Source organism: Pongo abelii, chromosome 16, assembly GCF_028885655.2.
Source record: "Pongo abelii isolate AG06213 chromosome 16, NHGRI_mPonAbe1-v2.0_pri, whole genome shotgun sequence".
Classification (NCBI taxonomy): Eukaryota; Metazoa; Chordata; class Mammalia; order Primates; family Hominidae; genus Pongo; species Pongo abelii.
The window spans coordinates 67761152-67784867 of record NC_072001.2 but is presented as its reverse complement, the minus strand read 5'-3'; the positions used below and the strand labels follow the sequence as shown (position 1 = coordinate 67784867).

The 23716-nt window shown below is 48.3% G+C and overlaps 2 protein-coding genes across 5 annotated transcripts in view; one reads left to right on the top strand and one right to left on the bottom strand.

Moving 5' to 3' along the window:
* Window positions 1-900: 900 nt before the first annotated feature.
* On the top strand, window positions 901-16519 carry OAZ2 (ornithine decarboxylase antizyme 2). The gene is given in 5 exon segments (NM_001133124.1): window positions 901-1065; window positions 12524-12681; window positions 13544-13719; window positions 14925-15010; window positions 15260-16519. Coding segments are annotated over 5 exon segments (570 nt in total). The 5' UTR covers window positions 901-1045; the 3' UTR covers window positions 15391-16519.
* Window positions 16520-18021: 1502 nt separating this feature from the next.
* The window catches only part of ZNF609 (zinc finger protein 609), a 231322-nt gene continuing 225627 nt past the window's right edge, over window positions 18022-23716 (bottom strand). For 3 of the 4 annotated variants that reach the window (XM_054532785.1, XM_002825559.4, XM_054532786.1), the window contains 3 exons: window positions 23230-23446; window positions 22699-22777; window positions 18022-22394 (listed from right to left, as the gene is read on the bottom strand). In XM_054532785.1, coding sequence (XP_054388760.1) covers window positions 22704-22777; window positions 23230-23446 — 291 coding nt within the window. In that variant the 3' untranslated portion in view covers window positions 18022-22394; window positions 22699-22703. The remainder of the gene's footprint in view (window positions 22395-22698; window positions 22778-23229; window positions 23447-23716) is intronic. The other variant, XM_024232812.2, reaches the window with a different exon arrangement.

The window sequence follows — 23716 nt, the reverse complement described above, 5'->3', positions numbered from 1 at the left end:
GTTGACTGTGAACAGAGTCGGGGCTTTTGATGATTGTGTTGAAGTGTCTGTGATTGTAACCTGCAAGGACTGTGATCTGAGGGGTCTGTGCACCGGTGACTGTGGCCTTCAGGCACTAATCTGTCATAAGGACCAGTGGGAATAATGAATGGAGGTGACTGAACTAGTAACCTTGCATGATCGATTGAAGTAACTTGCACTGATTGTGATCTGAAGTGACCGTGAACAAGTTAGTGACGACGCTTTCCACGACTGTCTTGCTGTAACTGTGCTCATGATCTACAGAGTTCTGGCTTCAGATGACCGACCCTAAGCCAGTGCTTGGAGCAGCCTTGACGATTGACATGAGATGTGTGCCAGATGCTGAGATTGTTGATCTACGCTGACAGCTGAGGTTATTGATCTGCATTATGAGCTGAGATAACAGATCTGTGGGCCTGGACTCAGACTGGGAATGGTGCTAATATGTGTGTAGTTCTCTTAGATTTCTGATTTTGTTTTAATATCCTCCCAAATGGCACAGCCCTGTTCGGCCCCACGCAAACAAGGAATAGGGATGAGGACCAGGTTGAGTCAATCCTCACAGAAAACTACCGGAAACACAACGCATCTTCTGGGCCGCGCTGCCGCAGCCGCGGGCAGAGCCACCGCCTTGGCCATGGCCTCCTCCACAGCCTGCCCTTCGTTCGGACCCCGTAGCCCTACCCCCACGATCCGTCCCTGGTGCGCCTGCGCGGAGGCGGGGCGGTGCTTTGCCCTTTGTTGTGGGCCCCAGTTTCCCAGGACACCGCGCGGCGCTGGGGTGGGGCTATGTAGATGAGGTACTCGGGGGCGGGGCGGGGCGGCTGCGGCGGCGGCGGTGGCGGCCGGGGAGGGTCAGTTGGAGGCAGGCGCTCGCTGAGGCAGGAGGAGGCGCTCGGCCCGCGGCCTGACAGGGACTTAGCCCGCAGAGATCGACCCCGCGCGCGCGACCCCACACCCACCCACTCATCCACCTATCCACTCCCTGCGCCGCCTCCTCCCACCCTGAGCAGAGCCGCCGAGGATGATAAACACCCAGGACAGGTAACGGCCCGGCCCAGGCTCCCCGCCCCCATCCTCCCTCATCTGCTCCAGAGGGCCTCTCACATACCCCTAGCCGGCCCCCGCCCCCCGCAGCGGGGCCATCCGCCTCCAACCAGGTCCGTTCACCACTTCAGCCACCCTAGTCCGGTCCTCAGCCCTGCAACTGGGCCTCCTTCTGTCCTTTAGCCCCCTCTCTTCAGCCGGGCCCATCCCCCTCATCTGGGCCTTCTCCTCCCCTAAAGCCCCCAAAAGCCGGAACCCAACCTTCCAAGCAGGTCCCCTTTTTTCCCTCAGCCCCACCGAACTGTGCCCCATTCCCCAAACTGGGCTTTCCCCCGCATCCAGATTCCCCAAATTGTTTCCTGTCTTCCTCAAATCTTCTTACTCCCCTTATAAGTCACTTCACCCTTCCCTTTGAATCCCCTCCCTGATGAAAACTGCACCCCCCACCCAGACTCTTCTCGTATTACTGTCCCCCGCAAAGTCAACCTCCATCCTTCAGTTCTCAGTTACCCCACTCATCACCCTCCCCCCATTCTCTTCAGGCCTAGCAGTCCTTACACGGATGTCCAGCTTCTTCCTCCTGGTCCCATACTTCAGCTTCATCTTTGCCCCACCTTCCCCCCTCCACACCCCTCTCCCAGTTAGGCCCCATTTTCCCAGTCTCCCAGCGCCATTCCTTTTATTTATCAAACACTGGATTTGATTCCTGTGCTCCATCCTATTGCCCCAATGGTATACCCCCAACACTCTTGGAAACATTCTTACCCTCTAAACATCTTCTCTCAGCTGGAACTCATCCTTCTCCTTCCCCTCTTAACTGAACCCCGTCTTTGGATCATTAGATCACAGGACTCAGCCATCCCGCTTCCAGTGAACCTTCCCCCTGTACCTCCAGTGCCTTCAAACCAAGCTCTATATTCTGGACACTAGACCTTTGCAATTTCCTCCCTCAAAACCTGACCCTAGTCTGTCTTCCCCCATTAATTAGAGAAAGGCTGCACATCTTTCTCAGACCGAGCACCCTGGTTTTCCAAACTTGCAATGGTATATCCTTCCCCCTGCAGATAGTTGCTCAATTTTCCTTTTTCTACATGCCTGTCTTTCTCCAAGACAACCCTTCTCGCCGATCTATCCCTCAAATTTTAATATATCCCATATTTCTGCCTCTGTTCTCTGAAACTGTTCCACAATTTCCTAATTCCCCAGAATTTTTAATCCCAGTTGCTCCTTATACGTCAGAATGGCTTTCATTTACAATTTGGACCTAATTCTCTTCCTCATTTTTTCCCCAAACTTGCTGTCCTGTCCAAACCGTGTCTGAAGCGCATTAGTTCCCCACAGCAGACCTTTTGTCCCCAGATTTGGCCTTATGGCCTCTGCCTCTCACTTGGGCCTGATTATTTTGCAAGCAGATCCATTCCCTGTAAATCTTTCTTAAATTGGGCCATGTTCTATTCAGAATTAGACTAGTTCCTCTCAAAAGCATTGCCTTCTTTATTGCTTTTCTTTGCATAGAGCCCTCTAACTGCCACTCAGGGTTCCTCTCAAACTTGGGCACTCTTCTTACTGAAATAGTCTCTCAACTTTCCTTTCCCACTTGTTAACAGCACCAGCCTTAAATATTCCAACTGGGTTTTCAGCTTTTCTTGTATTTCAGTGTTTCTTACCCTGGCTTCACATTTGAGAAATCAGTCACTTGGGCCCCACCTTCAAAGATTGGTCTTATTGGCCTAGAGTGTCCTGATTATTAGCATATAGTTTTAAAGCTCCCCAGGTAATTCTTTATAATGCAAAGCTGGGGTTAAAAACCACTGCTTCCTTCCTGCAGCTTTTCCCATCCTATTTCTGTAGTGGGTATCAGTCCTTTTTCTACTGACAAAGGCCTAATTTTCTTTGAGGAATTTTTTTTTTTTTTGAGACAGGGTCTCACTCTGTGGCGCAGGCTGGAGTGCAGTAGTGCGATCTGGGCTCACTGCAACCTCTGCCTCCTGGGCTCAATTTCTTCAGGGATTTCTTAGTCTTTCTCTCTCAGGTACTGTCCAGAAGTACCCAAAATACAATACCTGCAACAGCCTCTGAAGTTCCTGTCTGTACTCAGTTCTCAGCCATTGGCCATTTTCTTCCCCCAAGTCTCAGACTCTTAACTAGTGCCCTCCCCCTCATTTCTTCTTTGCATGCAGGAAGAAAATTCACTCCCTGTTTGATAATTTGTTATGGTCTTATTTGACCTGTTATCCCTGCCTCCCATGTTCTCTTTACCCTACAGCCCATCAGCTGTTAGAGTTTCCTTTTCCAAGACTCTCCATGTCCATCCCCTCTGCATTCCCCTCTTTCACTCCATCTTCCGTAACCCAGCCCCTCTGGAGCTGAGGAGGTGGAGGCGGATATAGACTCGGAGAGTGCTGGATGCAAAGCTGTTACTTGTGGCAAAGGCGCCGTGTGTGCTGAGGATAGATGGCAGGTATGAGAGAGGGCAGGATGAAGCACAGGGGTGGAGGGGAGCAGAGGGACCTACAACAAAACCCACTCAAGGGGTATGTGAGATAGACTTTTTTTTCTGTTCTTTTTGTGTGTCTGTAGTGGGGGTTGGAAGGTGGGGTGGTCTCGGCAGTCATTCTCTGGAGTCCTCTGGACTGAGCTGGTCGAAATGCCGAGTCTTTTGTAGGCTGAGCCCTGAGAGTTGAGCAACTTGGAACCAACATGTAAGAGTCTTCACCAACTGTGAGGTTGAAAGACCTGAGTTCTGGCTGAGCCAGTGTGCTTACATGTGAAAAGAAGAGGGGGTTGGGTTAACTTGACTCGAAAATTCTTTCCAGCTTCCTAAGTGGCAAAACAGGCTTGCTTGTCTCCAGGGCCCTTGCTTAGCGTGTTGGTAATTTGAGGGGCCTGGCTGTATGAGAGGCAAGTGGAGAGAGGAGCCAACTGGCCTGCCAGGGCCTGGGTAGGAGCTAGGCCTTGGATCAGGCTCCTCCACTTGGCCTGGGGGTGGGGTGTTTTGTGCAGGGTGTCTGGTTTCTTTGAGTGATGGCAATCCCATTTCCATAGCATGTTTCCTAGATTCCTTGGGCCTGCCCCTAACTTTCTAAAAGGAATCCTGGTAGGGTCCTAACTAGGGATTCTGATAAGAGCCGGATGTTCTTCCCAGTCAGTGTTCTCGAGTGTTTCATATCCATAGAGTGGGGAGCTGGCTGGGAATTTAGCTCCCATTGGGTGGGGGATGGGATTTTCAGCTTCCCTGGCTCCAGTGAAAAACTCAGGAGGTGGAGGCTTGGTTTCCTGGAAGAAATAGTTGCAGAGGAGCTGGCACTATGTTTTGAAAACAAGGCTCTTCCTTTCCAGTGTTATTCTGATTGGTACTTCCAAAATGTCAGAATTCCTGATGGTGGGGGAGGGAAGAAGATACAAGTACAAGCACCTTTATTATCCTTTTTGAACGTGAGGTTTAAATCCAAGGAAATCAAGCTTCCTGGCCTTTTTCTCCCTGGATTTGCGGGGGCAGGGAGACAGTATCTGCCTAGGGCTTGCTTTGTACCTGTGACAGTACAGTATGTAGGGAAGCACTAGCCCTGGCTTGATAGTGATGTTATTATCAATCTGTGCTGATGGGCTTTGAGGAGAAACATTTGGTTCTGCAGGTGGTTTTTTGGGGGAAGGGGGCAGGGCACAAGAACATATCAGAACTGTCAGCATCTTCACTGAGTGGTTTCCTGGGTAATGGAATTTCTGTCTCTTCCTAAAGGGTCTGGTTTCAGTTATTCCTTATTTATTGACACTATGGCTTGCTGGGCATGGGGTGGTAGGGAGAGCCAGTTTTCCAATGATGTGCCTTCAAGGTCACTCTATGGTAGGAGGGTTGGGGGAGAGGAGAGAGGGGAGAAAGGAGAGAGTGAAAGAGGAGAGAGAGAGAGGAGAGAGAGAGAGACAGACTGACTCTCCTAGTATAGTCAGGAATCCCCCCAAATCAGAGCTATGCTTCAGAAAGCAGTGTGGGCTAATAATAGCAATTCCTCACTCTGCCAAGAAATCCAAATTTAGCCTCAGAGCTGCTCAAAAATATAAAAAAGGGGACTGAGGAGTGGGATAGAGGGATGTTACAAATGTGCATTTCTAGAAAAACAAAATGAGTAATTCATCCCTTTTTGAAAGAGTTTACAGTGTTGATTCAAGTTGGTGCCATGATTTAGAAGGTTCTGAAGCCAAAGTTACAGACCAGGCCAGGCATGGTGGCTCACACCTGTAATCCCGGCACTTTGGAAGGCTGAGACAATTGCTTGAGCCCAGGAGTTCAAGACCAGCCTGGGCAACATAGTGAGATGCCCCATCTCTTAAAAAAAAAAAGTTATAGACAAGAAATGGACAAGTAGGCAGGCAAGAATTTTGTCACTTAAAGTGAACAAAACAGGTAGTGTCCGGTTAGCAGCAGTAGTGTAAAATGCTTTGTATAAGATAAACCTTAAGAAAATTTCTTAGGCCTTTGATACTATATAAACAATGATGTAATTCTATCCTGGGAAGAGGCTGGCACTGTGTGATGACCTTACTCTATAAACTAGATTGAGGTACTTAATATGTAAAAGTAAAGTCTTATATTAAAGCTTGTTTACCTAGCTATCCACTCACCTCTGGTAGCATATGTGATTGTGCGTTCCTTTGGCATATGTACCAATATCAGCTGTGTGATAAGTAAACCTCAAAGGCACAGATATTCTAGCTACCACTATAACTGTGTTTCTTGTGGAGAATCAACCAAAACCCAATTTTGCTTTCAGCCTGTGATTCAGAGTGGTGATGTCATTTTCTTTATAATTGTGCTTAGCAAGAAGATTCCCTGTGGAATGCAGAATAGCCCTAGTGAAATGACTTATGCCTGGCATCTGCCCAGGGGCCCTTTCTCAGATGGAAGGGGCATCGGCAGCTGGAAATCAGCCTCTACAGCCACACTAGACTGGAGGTGGTCATCACCCTCCCACTTTTCTTACTTTCTATTTTGCTAAGTGATGGCACATCTTTTTGCGTAGGAGTTAGTCATCAAAGACTTTCCTAGTCTCAGAGTAAAAGAGCAACCTGTATGAGGGAAGTGAGGGCACCTTTGGGTGTTCTATGAGGCAGGGCCTGAGACAAGAATGGGTCAGAAGAGGTTGAGAGGGAGAAATGAATGTAGAACTGTGTTGGGAATGTGGTTTTCATGTCTTCAATTGATACCAAAAGGTAGCTAATACCAAGGCCATCTGACTTTCTCTGACAGGTAATAGAAACCAGAGAGAAAGGGTGCAGAATTGAATGAGCGAAGGAGGCCACTGATTCAAGTGAAACATGATCAGAAGTATATTAAGGAGAATTTGAATTCAAGTATTTTTTAGATGTAGCTAAGTGGAAGTTACTCACAGAATTACTTCTATATGGAATCTCTTCTCTGTGTACTCTGTACTCTTTTGGTAGCCATCTGTGGGGGATTGGTTTCAGGACCTCCCCCTTACCAAAATCCAAGTGTCCATTATATAAAATAGTGTAGTATTTACATATAACCTATGTATATCTTCCCATATACTTTAAATTATCTCTAGATTACTTATAATACATAACACAATGTAAATGCTATGTAAATAGTTTTAGTGCTCTTTTATTTGTACTTTTTTTTTATTGTGCTGTTATTTATTTTTTTCCTGAGTATTTTTGATCCATGGTTGGTCAAATCCACAAATGTGGAACCTGTGGATACAGAGGACCAACTATGTAAATCAAAACTGACTAAAGACAGCTGGAAGTGATTCCTTTTTTTTTTTTTTTTTTTTTTTTGAGGCAGAGTCTCGCTCTTTTGCCAGGCTGTAGTGCAGTGGCGCAGTCTTGGCTCACTGCAACCTCTGCCTCCCGTGTGCAAGCGATTCTGCTGCCTCAACCTCCCGAATAGCTGGGACTACAGGCGTGCACCACCACGCCCAGCTAATTTTTGTATTTTTAGTAGAGACGGGGTTTCACCATGTTGGCCAGGATGGTCTCGAACTCCTGACTTTGTGATCTGCCTGCCTCTGCCTCCCAAAGTGCTGGGTTTACAGGTGTGAGCCACTGTGCCCGGCTGGAAGTGATTCTTTAACAGAAGATCCTTTACTTTTATCAAGAGACTTAAGGTTAATTCTAAATAGTAAGTACCCTAGAGATTTAGAAATAGCATTTGAATTATAAAAATTTTATTTACCATCATCATTGCCCAGCTGTACATCTGCTGCATACGCTGCCTGTCTGTAGTCCATGTGTGAAATTGTAACCTGCTAAGGGCATTTCAGACAACAGTTTCACAGACACTTTAAATTAGAGGCAGCAGGATGTGATATGTTAGTAGCACTCATATGTATTCTGAGGAGTGTTTCCAAGGGCATGTCCTATCACTGAGAAAATAAAAGGCACTAACAGATTGGCTCTAATCTTCCATCTCTCTTCTGAATTGCCTTGTATGCTGGATACCTGACACCTTAGTTTCCGGCATGGGAGATATATATTTTTTTCTCTTCCAAAGCAGGACCAGCCCAGCTGGATGTTTGGGTTCAGTCTGATACATTTGATTTTCCTTAATCAGCCTGATCTTTTCAGCCTCTGAAAAGGACTGAGATTCTTTTTTTTTTTTTTTGAGACAGAGTCTCGCTCTGTCACCCAGGCTGAAGTGCAGTGGTGCGATCTCAGCTCACTGCAACCTCCGCCTCCCTGGTTAAAGCAATTCTCCCACCTCAGCCTCCCAAAGTGCTAGGATTACAGGGATGAGCCACCATGCCCAGCCTGTTTCTTAAATCATCCTTTAGGTGGTTGAGATTAAACAATGCCTGCCCTCAAGTGGTTTGACCAGGAGGTGAGGAAGGATTGGAAAAATCTGGGGATAGGAGCCAGTTAGAAACAAGACTAAACTGAATATGAAACCCAACCTGGTTTGGATCTTATGATAGGAAGACTTGTGTTTAGAAGTCACTGTCTGTTGTGCTTAAATTCTTCCAGGATTCACTATTCCTAATGAGCTTGGTGGCGTAGCTTCAATACCATTTGAACACTAAAGCCATTATTAGAAGAGAAGGCCATTACTGGGTAATTTCATGCCCCATAATGTCTTTAACCACCACATACGTACCCATCCCCCTTCCTTTCTCACTTCAGAAATGACAGGTTTTTTGGAAGAGAAGCAATTTGCCATTCACAGCAAGTAACTAATAACAGATGCTTTATGTGGACGATGAAGATAATTATTGTGATCTACTGTCTACTAAGCTTATCCCAAACCCCAGCTGTTTCTTTTAGGGAACTGGAACTAGTTCCCAGAGTGGGGGCTTGAAACACCCCTTCACCCCCACTCACACACACACTTGCTTATCTGCGCAGGTTTATGGGGGAGGAGCAGAGCCTGCAGGATCCTTGTATGTGAGAGTGGGGAGGTAAATGGCATGCTGCCATGGCGTAGATATCTTGCATTTATTTGAAGAGGAGAGAGATCAGGAAACCAGAAGTATCACAAGCCCCACTGCTAATATGACTAGCTTCAAGAAAGAAATATCACAAGCTCATACATTAGTGCTGGACACAGGGCAGGCAGGCTCCAGGGATTACTTCTAGGAAGACAAAGGGTATTATGGTCTAAAAAAAATCCTCACTTTATTCTCGTCTTTTCAGTGAGTTGGCCCATTGCTTCTGCTGTTTGCAAGTAAAAATTAGCTAAGAATCAAGATGGTAGTTGGGATGCAGGGCAGAGGTTGAATGTAGCTCGCTCATCTAAAGACCATTTGAGGAATAATTCCTTTAGAAGTAGGAGCCTGGCACCAGAATTCTAGAATTGCAAGGGCCTTGGTGATTGATAGGGTTATTTTGTGAACCTAATTAATTCTCTTTGTATACAAGATGATAATCTGTCTATCCCAGAGGGGTTTGCCCCATCTTTGGGTAGCTCCACTGACCAATAGAAGCAAACCAGCTTTCTCCCGTGGTCCAGCCCTCCTCATGCCCCTACAGGAACCTCAGCACAGAGAAGTGGTCACTGGGGAATGAGAACGGAATCATATGATGTGGTGCATGTGTGTGCATTTGCTTGGGGAAACTCCCCCCACCAAACCCGTCTTATTTTTTCTAGTCTGGACACTGTTATTCTGCCCCTTAACACATTGGAAGGGCGAATCACAATAGCTCATTGTCCCCAGCAGAAAATAACTCTTGTTTTTGAAAACAGTAGCATAGTCCTCTGTTAAGCCCTTTCTGTTTTTTTGTTTTTGTTTTTTTGAGACAAGAGTTTTGCTCTTGTTGCTCCGGGTGGAGTGCAGTGGCGCGGTCTCTGCTCACTGCAACCTCCACCTCCTGGGTTCAAGCGATTTTCGTGCTTCAGCCGCCTTAGCAGTTGGGACTACAGGCATGCTCCACCATACCCGGCTAATTTTTGTGTTTTCAGTAGAGACGGGGTTTCACCATGTCGGCCAAGCTGGTCTCAAACTCCTGACCTCAGGTGATCCATCCACTTCGGCCTCCCAAAATGCTGGGATTACAGGCGTGAGCCACCACGCCTGGCCATTTTTGTTTTGAGCTGAAGTTTCGCTCTGTCATCCAGGCTGGAGTGCAGTGGCACACTCTTGGCTCACTGCAGCCTCCGCCTCCCAGGTTCAAGCGATTCTCCTGCGTCAGCCTCCTGAGTAGGTGGGTCTACAGGTGCATACCACCACACCCAGCTAATTTTTTTGTATTTTTAGTAGAGATGGGGTTTCACCATATTGGCCAGGCTGCTCTCAAACTCCTGACCTCAAGTGATCCATCCACCTCTGTCTTCCAAAGTGTTGGGATTACAGGCATGAGCCACTGCGCCCAGTTCAGCCTCTTCTGTTAACAGCTGTTGATGAGGCCGAGAGTGGAGGAGGTGAGGATGACCTGAGGTTTTCCAGAGGAGGGAAGAGGTGGATATGTGGTTACACCCCTGGATTTTTTTTTTTTTTTTTTTTTTTTTGGGAGGAAGAATCTGGCTCTCACCCAGGCTAGAGTGTAGTGGCACAATCTCGGCTAACTGCAGCCTCTACTTCCTGGGTTCAAGAAATTCTTCTGCCTCAGCCTTTTGAGTACCTGGCATTACAGGCACCCGCCACCACGCCTGGCTAATTTTTGTACTTTTAGTAGAGGTGGGGTTTCGCCATGTTGGCCAGGCTGGTCTTGAACTCCTGAGCTCAAGTGATCCTCCCTCCTCGGCCTCCCAAAATGCACCCCTAGGTATTGATGCTGCTTCTCACCCATGGACACTTCCCTGGGAAATCCATTTCTCAAAGAAATTTTCAAGTATACTTGTAGGCCCCCAGTTGAAATGTTTGAGAGAACAGCCCCTAGGAGCTGAGCAGTGACGGGTTTGGACTTCCATTTTCAGCTGGAGTGCAGATACAGTTCTGCTAATAGGACTGCCCCTTTGGTTATTGTACCATTGCCATGTTAGGTGTGAGTTCAGTTTTGTTGCTCTTCATTTAGAAGAATCCAAAATTGGCATGCCATGCTATATAAAGCAAAGGAAAGTGTGAAGAATAGTTACCTCACACCGTTTTACAATGGCTTTCAGGGAAAAAAAAAGCCCTGACTTACAGCATTTGGGGACTTTCGCAGTGTAAATACTCCTCCTTTGGCCAATTCAAGCTACCAGCATGACATCATTAAACACATATTTGGCAAGAGATGTGCACGATTGTGTGAGCTGGCCCCAGCACACCACTGCAATACCCCCTAAATGTATCCACTGCATTCCAGCTGCTCTGAGGCTGATGTGTGGTGGCTGGGGAACAGGCCTGTTGCTGAGTCGTGGTGTGTACACGCACACACAATTTACCTCCTTCTTTGTTTCACTTGCCCTTGGCCCAAGGAATGAACTACATCTCAGTCTAAGGAACCACTAAATTGGATTCAAAGACAGTTGAGCAGATCTACAGCCCTGTTGGGTCCATCCGAAAATTAAGGTGGCCAGTAAGGTGACAGCTCTTTTAGGAGCCTTTTACCTGCTATAGTCTGTCTGATTATTGGATTCCTTACTCAGGTCATAGCATGCATCTTCCTCTCCTAGCACATACCCTGCACCCAGCACATCTGAGTGTGTGTTCTGACCACATCACTATTACCTGACCTCCCACGCTCAGGTCACGAAAGGATCAGCAAAGAAGGTCAAGAAGGCCCAGCATTTGGTGGCATACCAGGGGCAAATCAGACATCACAGTATTCTATGTACTATTGTGTACCTCTGCTCTGGGAGCCAAATCCCTGGATTTAGTTTTATTCTTAACCATCGAGGGATTTGGTTAAATGATTTCTCACTCCAGCTGGGTGTGGTGGCTCACACCTGTAATCCCAGCACTTTGGGAGGCTGAGGCTGGCGGATCACTGGAGGTCAGGAGTTCCAGACCAGCCTGACCAACATGGTGAAACCCTGTCTCTACTAAAAAATACAAAATTAGCCAGCCGTGGTGGCACATGCCTGTAATCCCAGCTACCTGGGAGGCTGAGGCAGGAGAAGAGGCTGAGGCAGGAGAATCACTTGAACCTGGGAGGCAGAGATTGCAGTGAGCCAGGTTCGTGCCACTGCACTCCAGCCTGGGAAACGAGTGAAACTCTGTCTCAAAAAAAAAAAAAAAAAAAAGATTTCTCACCCCAGTTCCTTTGCTCAGAAGGGGGATGGGGCCATCACTGGGGAAGTAGCCTTGAGAGTTCCTCAGGGACAGGGTACCCAGACCACATGACTTCCCCTCTCCAGCCTGTAACTGTGTGGGCCTTTTTGATTCTGCCATATAGGTGGTTGAGGCACCATAGGGAAATGAGAAGAGACTGGCACAGGGTTTGAGGCTTGGCAGGTAAGCCAGGACCTGGTGATTTCCAAGGTCTGCCCAGTGCCACAGTGATTTGTTAGAAGATTGCTAGGTGCTCCTCCGGTCAGATATACCCAGCTGGAGTCCCTTGGCCCTCCTGAGACTTCCTCCCTATGCCTCTGCAACACAGTGGGTTGCCCTTAAGACAGCAGCGTAGTTCTGGAAGCAGAAGCCCACAGGACTGGGGCAGCTGGGAGCCTTCATAAGCCTTCCCTTGTTTAGAGAGAGCCAGGATGGGGTGGGGGTAGGATTTGAGTTATATCTTTACATCTTATCTGGGCGCGGTCGCTCACGCCTGTAGTCCTAGCACTTCGGGAGGCTGAGGTGGGTGGATCACAAGGTCAGGAGTTCGAGACCAGCCTGGCCAACATGGTGAAACCCCATCTCTACTAAAAATACAAAAATTAGCTGGGCATGGTGGTGTGCACCTGTAATCCCAGCTGCTCGGGAGGCTGAGACAGGAGAATCGCTTGAGCTTGGGAGGTGGAGGTTGCAGTGAGCCGAGATCGTGCCATTGCACTCCAGCCTGGGCGACAGAACGAGACTCCGCCTCAAAAAAAAAAATCTTCAAGTCTTGGTGTTTACTGTCTCACCCTCTCTGTCTCTTGCAGTAGTATTTTGCCTTTGAGTAACTGTCCCCAGCTCCAGTGCTGCAGGCACATTGTTCCAGGGCCTCTGTGGTGCTCCTGATGCCCCTCACCCACTGTCGAAGATCCCCGGTGGGCGAGGGGGCGGCAGGGATCCTTCTCTCTCAGCTCTAATATATAAGGTAAGGAGGACCCTGGGATGGAAGGCTGGGGATGGAGCCTTCTCAGACTCCACTGAGCTGCTGCTCAAGGGGAGTAATCACTTTCTTAGTCTTCTGGGGACTGTGAAGGACTCTTTCAGCTGAGGCTGTTGCATGGCTTATTGGGAATACTAGAGGAAAGATATCAGTACCATTTGTTGCCTTTTAATCTGCTGTAATTGAGGCCCAGAAGTTAGCTTAGCTTCTCACTAAGACTGGGATGGAAGGTTAGCAGGGCAGCTGAATTCTGGGCTTTTGAGATTGTGCCCAAGGGAGATAACACGGACCCTACAGTCCACTTGGAATCAGACTTTGGCTGACTGGGGCTCCAGCCAGACACTCACACATACTCTCATTTGTTTTTGATGTTTCCCTTTCTGTCAGGGAAGGAAAAGAACATGGTGTTGGGGGAAAGCGTGGGCTTTCGAGTCAGGGAGACCTGGGTTTGAATCTCATCTCTGCCATTCACTGTCTTTGGAGCCTTGGGTCAGTTGCTTCATTATTCTCAGACTTAAAGTGGAGTTGTCAATTACCATCTCAAGTGCTTGTCATGATGATAAAGGTAATATATGGGACAGCACTTTGTACTTGGCACCTAGTGGACAATTTAGGTAAATATTTCCCTTCCTGCTTTGCTAGCTTTTACCACCATCAACTGGTCTTAGTGCCTGGTGAGTGACAGCTCCTTTTAGCCATCATGAAGCTCTGCGTTTTCAGCATGGCCTCTATCCCACGCTACCCTGAGACTGGCCTAAGGGGACTCCCAGCATCGCCTAGATTAGGGAGTGGATGATATGGCCAGAAGCAGTACTGATCTGGTCCTCTGCCCTGCTTTCCTTCCCAGGACGAGAAGCTCACTGTGACCCAGGACCTCCCTGTGAATGATGGAAAACCTCACATCGTCCACTTCCAGTATGAGGTCACCGAGGTGAAGGTCTCTTCTTGGGATGCAGTCCTGTCCAGCCAGAGCCTGTTTGTAGAAATCCCAGATGGATTATTAGCTGACGGGAGCAAAGAAGGGTAAAGAGCCAAATGCTGGGGAGGGAAAGGAGGTCCCATTCCAGAGAAGAGTATATGTTTACTGTGGGTAACAGAATTGTAGGGGAGTCTGTGCCTTCTCCCTTAGCTCTAGACTCCCCAGGAAGATACCGTTTTGTAACAGGTTATTTTTAGCCAGTAAGACAGGCCTGCTCTAGGTTATAATTAAAGCAGATTGTTATCACATTAACCAAATGCCTGCCGGTTAATCGCCCCATGGTTCACTCTGACACTGAATCCCCCTGTAGCTACACAGTAGTGTAGTTTAAAAGGCCAGGAAGCAAAGAGAAGTACTTACGCCCATTGCCACCTTCCTAGACCTCCCTCCCATTCACACCCCACCCAGGAAGCTCAGAGGTAAGTGGGATTTCATTGGATTGGGCAAAGACCCTCCAAGCGGCCAAGATGTGTAAGAAATGTCCTGAGGACAGAGTTCCTGAGTGGTCCCAGCCTCTTGAGAAAATCCTTTTAGGCAGTGTTAGAACCCAGAGTGTCCCTCTCAGTGGCAGGTGATCATATCAGACTTGGCAATCTGGGGGACACCTGAAGAACCGGGTTTTCTTTCTAGGCCCCAAACTCTGTCTTGTAAACAGCATTAGTTAAGATGGGTAGTGTTACTTTCAGATCTCTCATTGCAGGAAGAGAAAAGTTAATAACATTTTTCTCAGGCGCTGTGGCTTTTTTTTTTTTTCTTCCCCAGAATTCAAGGCTCTTGGGGTCTTGACATAGGAATCTTCCTCCTGGAGCTTCTGAATTTTTTTTTTTTTTGAGACGGAGTCTTGCTGTGTCGCCCAGGCTGGAGTGGAGTGGTGCGATCTCGGCTCACTGCAAGCTCCACCTCCCGGGTTCATGCCATTCTCCTGCCTCAGCCTCCCGAGTAGCTGGGACCACAGGTGCCCGCCACCACGCCCGGCTAGTTTTTTGTATTTTTAGTAGAGATGGGGTTTCACCATGTTGGCCAGGATGGTCTCGATCTCCTGACCTCGTGATCCACCTGCCTCGGCCTCCCAAAGTGCTGGGATTACAGGTGTGAGCCACTGTGCCCGGCCCGGAGCTTCTGTATTTATATTGCTGGTTGTAGGCCTCAGAAAAGCCTTTGGGTTGGTAGGGGTGGGGGTGGGGTGTGAATGGGAGGGAGGTCTAGGAAGGTGGTGATGGGCCTAAGTACTTCTCTTTACTGCCTGCAGATTGTTAGCACTGCTAGAGTTTGCTGAAGAGAAGATGAAAGTGAACTATGTCTTCATCTGCTTCAGGAAGGGCCGAGAAGACAGAGGTGAGGAGTCAGAGTGGCCTGAGCCTTACAGCCCAGACAGTGGGGCCTGGGGGAGAGAAGGGAGCACCTCCAGGATGAGGTGGGACTCTTGAATTTGCCTTTCAAACCCTGGGAAATCATGGCAGGAGGGCAAGTGCCTGAAGGGTTCATAAAAGCCTAGTGCTTACTTGTTCCATCTTTGTTTGGGGTTTTGATTTCAGCCTACCCTTGTGTTTCTCATCAGACTTTTTTACACTCTGTCTTCCGCAGCTCCACTCCTGAAGACCTTCAGCTTCTTGGGTTTTGAGATTGTACGTCCAGGCCATCCCTGTGTCCCATCTCGGCCAGATGTGATGTTCATGGTTTATCCCCTGGACCAGAACTTGTCCGATGAGGACTAATAGTCATAGAGGATGCTTTACCCAAGAGCCACAGTGGGGGAAGAGGGGAAGTTAGGCAGCCCTGGGACAGACGAGAGGGCTCCTCGCTGTCTAGGGAAGGACACTGAGGGGCTCAGGGTGAGGGTTGCCTATTGTGTTCTCGGAGTTGACTCGTTGAAATTCTTTTCCATAAAGAACAGTATAAACATATTATTCACATGTAATCACCAATAGTAAATGAAGATGTTTATGAACTGGCATTAGAAGCTTTCTAAACTGCGCTGTGTGATGTGTTCTGTCTAGCCTAGGGGAGGACATTGCCTAGATGGGGAGGGACTGTCTGGGTTCAGGGGCATGGCCTGGAGGGCTGGTGGGCAGCACTGTCAGGCTCAGGTTTCCCTGCTGTTGGCTTTCTGTTTTGGTTATTAAGACTTGTGTATTTTCTTTCTTTGCTTCCTGTCACCCCAGGGGCTCCTGAGTATAGGCTTTTCAGTCCCTGGGCAGTGTCCTGGAGTTGTTTTTTGACACTCTTACCTGGGCTTCTCTGTGTGCATTTGTGTCTGGCCTGGAGTAAGCAGGTCCGACCCCTCCCTCTTTACAGCTTAGTGTTATTCTGGCATTTGGTTAAGCTGGCTTAATCTGTTTAATGTTATCAGTACATTTTAAATAGGGGCATTGAAATTTACTCCCACCACCAGGGCTTTTTTGGGGGATGCCTGGGCCTTAAAAACACTAGCCAAACTCTAAGTCTCAAATCACTGCCAGGAGTTCTTGCTCCTGGCTGCAGGCCCAGGCCCCAAGGTCTCCTTCTTGGGGTCACAAAGAAAGAGCAGTAAGGAAGAGGAATATATAGCAACTCAGGGCCTGGGAATTGTGGGGCAATCTGTTCTTAGGGACTGGATGCTTCTGGCTGGCTGAGTATAGTACTAGCTACTTCCCCACCAGGTTCTGAGTAGTGTCTGAGACCCTGTTCTGCAGGGCCTAGGGTAGCGCTGGGAGTGTAGAAATGGCCTGCCCTTAACTGTTTTCACTAAACAGCTTTTTCTAAGGGGAGAGGAAGGGGGAAAGATCTAGATTGGGTGAGGGGGACGGGGATGTCAGGGAGGCAAGTGTGTTGTGTTACTGTGTCAATAAACTGATTTAAAGTTGTGGTTGGTCTAGTCTTTATTTCTGAACTAGGACCAACTCCCTACCAAACTGTTTTGAGTCCAGAGCCTAATAGAGGTGTGGTGCGTGCTCCTTGGGAAAAAAGCTGCAGTGTAGGAGGGCACATAAACTGGCCGAGGCCTCTGGGGCCATATTACACTGTGAAATGCGGGGTTGCTAGGAGTCTGAGACTCACTGCTAGAGCCCCCTGGAGAGACAGATGTGTACATATCAGCTTCATCTAGGAGAGGCTATACCCAAGATCCAGTCTGCTCTTAGCTCTTCCTTTTCTGTAAAAGGCTGGGGAGGTTGGGTCCTGAAACTGGGTTTTTTCTTTTGCATGGAGCTACTGACATTCCCATTCCTGAGGTCTTTGAAGGATGCAGCACACACCTTCCCTGTTCTAGTTTTCTCCTTTTGGAGCTCAGTGTCCTGAGGTGTGGCTTCCAGTCCCCCACACCACAGCCTGATGAATAAGCTCTCAGTGGCACCAAGGGGGCTGGAATCCTTCACCACAGTTTTTTTAATTTCTCAAGGATTTACTGGCACTTTTTTTCTTTTGCTTCTGTTTTGCCAATTGAAGGGCATGTTCTTCCACCTCCTACATTTTTGCAACTGTCTACTGTTGAGCTGTGGCTCTCACATTGCTCTTTATGGAGCCTGCTTGTGTTTTCACTGTGGGCCAAGTCATTAATCTTGGACTCTAACTTGTATTCATTAAAAGTAATGAGCTCCAATCCCAAGGTTTTTTTTTTGTTTGTTTGTTTGTTTTTTCATGGAATCTCGCTCTGTCACCCAGGCTGGAATGCAGTGGTGTAATCTCAGCTCACTGCAACCTCCGCCTCCTGGGTTCAGGTGATTATCCTGCCTCAGCCTCCTGAGTAGCTGGGATTACAGATGCCCACCATCACACCCAGCTAATTTTTTGTATTTTTAGTAGAGACAGGGTTTTGCCATGTTGCCTGGGCTGGTCTGGAACTCCTGGCCTCAAGTGATTCACACGCCTCGGCCTCCCAAAGTGCTGAGATTACAGGTATGAGCCACCGTGCCTGGCAAATGTTATTAGAGCAAGTCTGGGACTAGAGACATTCAGTTGAAATCAGGTGTCCCCCACTGGGCAGGTAATTCCTAGAGGCAGCTGGCATTTAGGATGCAGATATTAAACAAACACAAGGAATCTACAAGACAGATGAAAAAGAACCAAGACAAAACTCAGTCCCTTACTTTTTCCCAAGAAACCTGCTTGAGATTCTGCTGCCACCTATTGGTGATTCCTCTTCAGTACGGCTAGAGTCACAAAGGCTAAATTGGAAACCCAGTCAAGATTTCCCTTTTCAAAAAAAAAAACACCCAGTCAAGATTTCCCTTTTCAAAAAAAAATTTTGCTATTGAAGACCACTGACAGGAAAGAAATATGGTACCCAAAAGGCTGCACTACAGTTTAAAAAGCAACTTAGAAGGTAGAATATTTTGGGGGTGGAGTGTGAAAGGCAAACTAAGTCTAAATTTAAGAACAGGGACATTAAAAACTTTATTCAATAAATACAACAAATAATTTAAAAATATACTTCAATTCCAAAGCCAATTAAGAAAAGGAAGTAGAGAGAAAGGGAAAAAAGTGGGGAGGAGGAAGGTAGAGGAAAAGAGAAAGCGGCCAAACAATGGTTTGGTTGGGCTGTGTTTCAGAGTGTACCACCCTTTAAAATTCTGATCAAATACTCTTGACCCATAAACCCTTAGCCCTTGTTCTGATGGGGTAGCCATAGGAGTCCACCAGCTGGGAATCATCCACTGAGCTCTGGATCAGAGCATTCTAGAGGCTGGAATGTGGGGGGAGTTTTAGGGGCAGTTTCCCAGTCATTCCTAAAACCATCCGTCCTAACTCCCAGGCAGGTTTAAATAGTGCAACTCTTAGGCAGAGAGCTCCCAGCTGCATAGTTTCACAGGTGAGTGTTTCAAGCCAGGGCCTCCAGGAAACAGGTCCCAGAGTACCCAGGGGTCCAAAGCCACTTCGGTGAATGGAAATCTAAAGGTGAGGAGAGGGGAGGCGAGGGCACAGAGTAAAGCTCCTGGGCTAAGCCAGTGGCCAAGCCAGAAAACAATGCCGGGCAGAAAAGGATTACAAGGCAGGTAGTCTGGACACTGGATTCAACAGCTTGCCATCAGCCAGGGAAAGTGAAGCTGAGGATGCATATAGAGCAGGGCCAGGAAGATCAGGAGAGCTGAGGGAGAATAGGAAAGTTGGGAGGAAGGAAGAGGCAGCTCAGCAGCAAACTCCAGGAGAAATAACCAGCAGCCCTCACAGATTTGTGATTGTCTCTTAAAAAGATTTATTTTCTCTTCTTGCCTGAATGTACAAAGGCAAAAAGAGTACAGTTTGTATATATATATATTTATATATATATATAAAAAAACAAGGAACTTGGTAATGTACACTTTACAGAAGGGAAGAATCAGGAAGACTGAAATTAAATCCAACAGAGCAACGCCAATGGAACAAAATCTATGAACAGCAACACTGCCCCTCCAGCCCGGGCCTCCAGCTCGCCCCAACCTGCTCCCAATGGGAGGGCTGAGCACCAAGGCAAGCGGGTGGGCTGGGGCAGGAGGGGCTGGGGACAGGGCCTGGGAGGGGCTTGATCCCAGGAGGGGCCCATGGTAGGAGATCACTGGAAAGCTTCCTGGGATGCCCAAGTAATAAAACAAACAACAAAGGCCCAGAATTATGGGGCCAACTAGCTGCCCAGTTGCATCTTGGGGGCATCAGAGTAGACAAGGGGATGGTGAGAGGGTATACGGGATAAGTGACATGGGTGGCCTCAAAGCCTGTATAAAATAATTCTCTAGCCCTCTGCAGTCTTAACTCGCAACTCTGTAAGTCCTCCCATGGCCCCTTAAACCTGGAAAAAAGAGACTCAAGAAATCACCATTTCATTTCATAGGGTGCCCTCTTACCCTTCTAAGCGTGTGGTTCTTTGACCTTTTGATGTGTGGAGAGAGTTGGGTAAGAGAAGGAAATTTCATACATGTACATGTACAAGGCAGGAAAAGGGGATGAAGGGAATTGCCATACCTTAAAATGAGGAAGTAGTTGATGTGGATCCTAAAGAGCAGCTCTCCAAGCCTTGCCTGATCTATCTGAGGATGAGGCCCCCTCTCTCTTTAGCTTCTCTATGGGAAGCCCAGTGAGCAACGTCTGTGAGGGCCTGGGCAGGGGTGGCTCATAAACAGACTTGGTCTGGTGGTCTTGGCCCTTGGTAGCAAATTTTTCCAGCCTTTGTTTGTGGGGTGGGATAGGATGGGGACCTCTGCTGAGCACCTCATCCCTCTGACTAGGTCATGGATGCCACAGGTAGCTCCCACCTGTGCTTCTCCTCCCCATGTAGAGGTGGGCAGCAAATCTTTCACTCAGCACTTGTCAAGAATCTCCACAGCTGCTGCTTCATGTTATTTCAGAGAGAAGACTAGGCCCGGCAGGCATCAGGATCTGCCATGGTGGCTTTCACCTGCTCTTCCGAACAGCTCCTACTCTTCAGGGGAGACTTGGATATGAGGATCAAAGAGCCAGATGTTTAAGAAGAAAAATTAAAAAGGAAAAGAAAAACCTGTTCTCTTCTGGAGAACCCAAGGCTGCCCAGCTAATACAGAAGTTCATCCTCTGTGTTACAGAACGAGTTGAAGGGCAGGAATGCATGGCCATGCCTGCCCAATGCAAAAGAAAATTACTCCAAACGGTTTCTTTACAATATATACAGAGTATGCTGCAGGCCAGTGCCACAGATACAAAACACACAACAATATTTAAAAACAGACAGGAACAGAGAGGGAACCTTGGCTCCACCTCACAGGAGCCCCAGGAGGGCATAATCAGGCTGAAATTCAGTCACCCTCTTGGTTGGTGTGACTCAGGTGGGGTGGGCTGATGGTGTCTGCACTAGCTACTTCCACGGAGGAAAGGGAGGTCACTGCTCAGAGCACTGCCCATGAGGGCAGCAGGAGGCAGAGGGAATGATGGGTATGAGGGAGGCTGTTTTGGGGGTCCTGCCAAGAGGTCTAAAACAATGGTTTTTGGGGAGGACTCAGAACCCAACTTGAACAAAAATGAGGAGGCAGAAACCTAGGGGAAAGGCCTGTAGATCAGAGGGGATCCTCTTGAGCAGATGGTGACCCTAAGCCTCTCATGTGTAGGGTTCCAGGGTCCTTGGAAATCAACTACTACTGGGCACTGTGCTTACTGTCCCCTATTTCCCATTTTCCAAACTGAGTCAGAGCCAAGTTCCTGCTCCTAGTCATTTTTGGCACTCTGGTCACACACTCCCTTTTCCAGCCTACACTGGTGTCTGTCAGTCTTTCTCTCTCTCTCTCAATCCAGAGGGTCATGGAAAGATAGGAGGGGAGAACAGAGGGATGATACCTCAAAAGCCAAGTAAGCTAAAGCTCCCCACACCTTGGGGAAGACATGACCCCAACAAAGCAACCAAATCATCCTCACTTTCCCAGTACAAAGAGTATAAAGCTTCCATTGGGAGACTGCATTTCTAAGGAGAGCAGAGAAATGTTGGCTGCCTCAAAGCACAGCTCCACTGAGTACATTCTGAGCCTCTAATAAGTAATGGCTTGGATGTGTTATTCCAGGGTCTAAGGAACAAATAACCTCCCACGGCCAGGGGCCCCTCAAACAAAATATGTGTTACCAAGAAACACAGCTTATATTGGCCCACATGGAGGTTATAGACTGAGCTATATAAAATCATGTACTTGTAGACAGAGGAATTGGGCTGTATATATCTGTGGCCCCAAATGAGGAAGATATCAGATGGCTAGATGACAGGACATCTCCAAGAACTGCTGGGTGCTCCCAGGGGCTGCCTTCTGGGCCTTGCACTAAGGTGACCTGGCAGACTCCAAGGTTCCCCATGCTGGGGGGAATACTAGTTTATCTGCCTGAGGCTTAAGAGCCAAGCAGTGGAAAAGAAGAGACAAGACCAGTGTGGGGATCCCCCTGGGAAAGGCACCAAGGGGTTAGGAGGGAAGGGAAAAGGGCAAGGAGTTGGGGAATAAGAAGCAGCAGGACTTAGTGGGGACGCAGGTTCTACTTCACAGATGTCATTCATGCTCCAGCACCAGCTTGCTCCCAGTGTCCCTGGGAAGCCCTGTGCTGGTGTTGGAACCCCTGCCCCCTGCCTCACAGGCAGCTCAAGGCCATGTTGGGGCAGATGCCTTGGTCTTCCTTTCCAGGCTAGGTTGTGAGCGTTTATATGTGCTCGTGTAAATGGGGAGAAGTCTCCACATTTGAAGACCTTGTTTTCGCAATTATGTAGAAAACAACCCCCAATTTCTTTCCTGAGATTCTAGTTCCTCCACATGCTGCCAATTCCCAGGGTGCAAAGCACTAGGGAGATGCAGAATCTGGTGATGGTGGTAATGATGGTGAGGGGTATGGCTGCTGTGCTGTCTTCAGACCTTACCCAGTGCTTGGGGGTGGGGGTCCCTCCCTGGTGGGCAGGGGGGCTGGTACTGCTCCAGCAGCAGACCAAGGGCTTGGGGAACAGAGCGGTGGCTTCTCTGGGCTGAGGCCATGTTCCCCTGGTTGCTTCCCGTGCCTTCATCTCCACAGAGGCCACAACGGTCATGACTGTGGCTGAGAGAATAAATATTTTTGCTAAGTACCAGCTCTCCAGCTCCTGAGGAAGAGGGAGGGTCAGGTAGTCCGGAGGTCTGGTGGAGGTGAGATAGCCAAGGGTCTGCCTTCAGTCATGGTGGAAACGGCAAACAGGATGATCAACACCATTTAACTGATGTCTAAATGGCACCTTCAGCACCTCCTTGAGTGAGCCAGTCCGGGCCCGTGAAGCTGACTTTATCCGGGCACTTGGTGTCTGCAAGGGAAACATGGACAGATAACCAGGCACTCAGCCTGTTGGTAGAACAACCACAAGGTGGCACTCCAAGAAAATGAATTGTAGGAGTGGCCAGTACTGGTCCCTAGGGGACACTATGTTCCACAGGTCCTCTCAGATGCACATGGCTTCATGGGAGATTCTTGTACAACAGGCTTGGCCAGGGTTCCATGGATTCCAGACTGCTGACCCCTCATAGCTATTCCTCACCTAGGGATTCTGTGATCCAGGTAGCAGCTATCCCGGCTTTATGTGTTGCCCCAAATTAACAAAAGTGACTTACCATTCTCACCTCCTGGGGGGTGGGTAGAGTGAGGGAGTTGAGCCTTGTTGGCTGGCAACAATGGCTGTAGAAGAAAGCCCTGAATAAGCAGGAGAACATGTTAGTGTAGCACTCACAGAAACCTTCCATTAACCTTTTTCCCTGAGTTTTGGGGTGCTGACAGAAAAAAATATCTGATACTCAGCCAGATATATTTGCTGGAGATAGATAATAAGGCTCTATTTCTCAGCTGATTGTTTCTCTTTTCCTTTGGGGAACACCTGTTCCATATTCTTCTGACTATCAAGGCCAGTATTCTGGAGGAATTTAAGAATCCCCAAACTCCAAGGGAGGAATAAATATCATATGCTTTAATGACTGCAGGAGGTTAGGACTGTGCACAGATTAGAAGCTCAAAAAAAAAAAAAAAATTAAAAAAGGATTCTTATGAGGCAGGTAGGAGGGTCCTAGCTGTGGACATTACTACTGGGATGAAGATAAACAAAACAAAACAAAACAAGACAAAACAGGTGGTAGGGAAAACAGGCTTACCTGCTGCATAGGGTAAGTTGTACTGTGCTGGGAGCAAGGAGTACCCCAAGTGGTGGTGGTGGTGGTGTGTGGACATCAGGCGCTGGGAAGGAGAGGTGCGGGGCCGGTCAACACTCCGTTCACCCCCACTTGCTCCCCCGACACTGCTACAGCTGCCACCACCCCCAACCACCCCACAGCCTCCTCGATCTCTCTCCTGAGAAGTTTTATCACTTATCTGGAAAGGAAACCGGAGACACAAAAGCACTATAGTGAGACACACACACACACACACACACACACACACACACACACGAGTGAGATGCCCAGGGCGCCACCTTGTGACCCCTAAAAGTGCAAGATACCTAAGAATAAAGAAGATGCCCTGGGGGCTGCCAGTGTCAAGTCAGCCAAGCTGCACCGTGGTCAGGACCTGAACTTGTCCACCTTCTCCCAGACCCTGGGTCTGGCCTTACTAGTCTTTGGGTAACAGCCAGCATCACTGTAC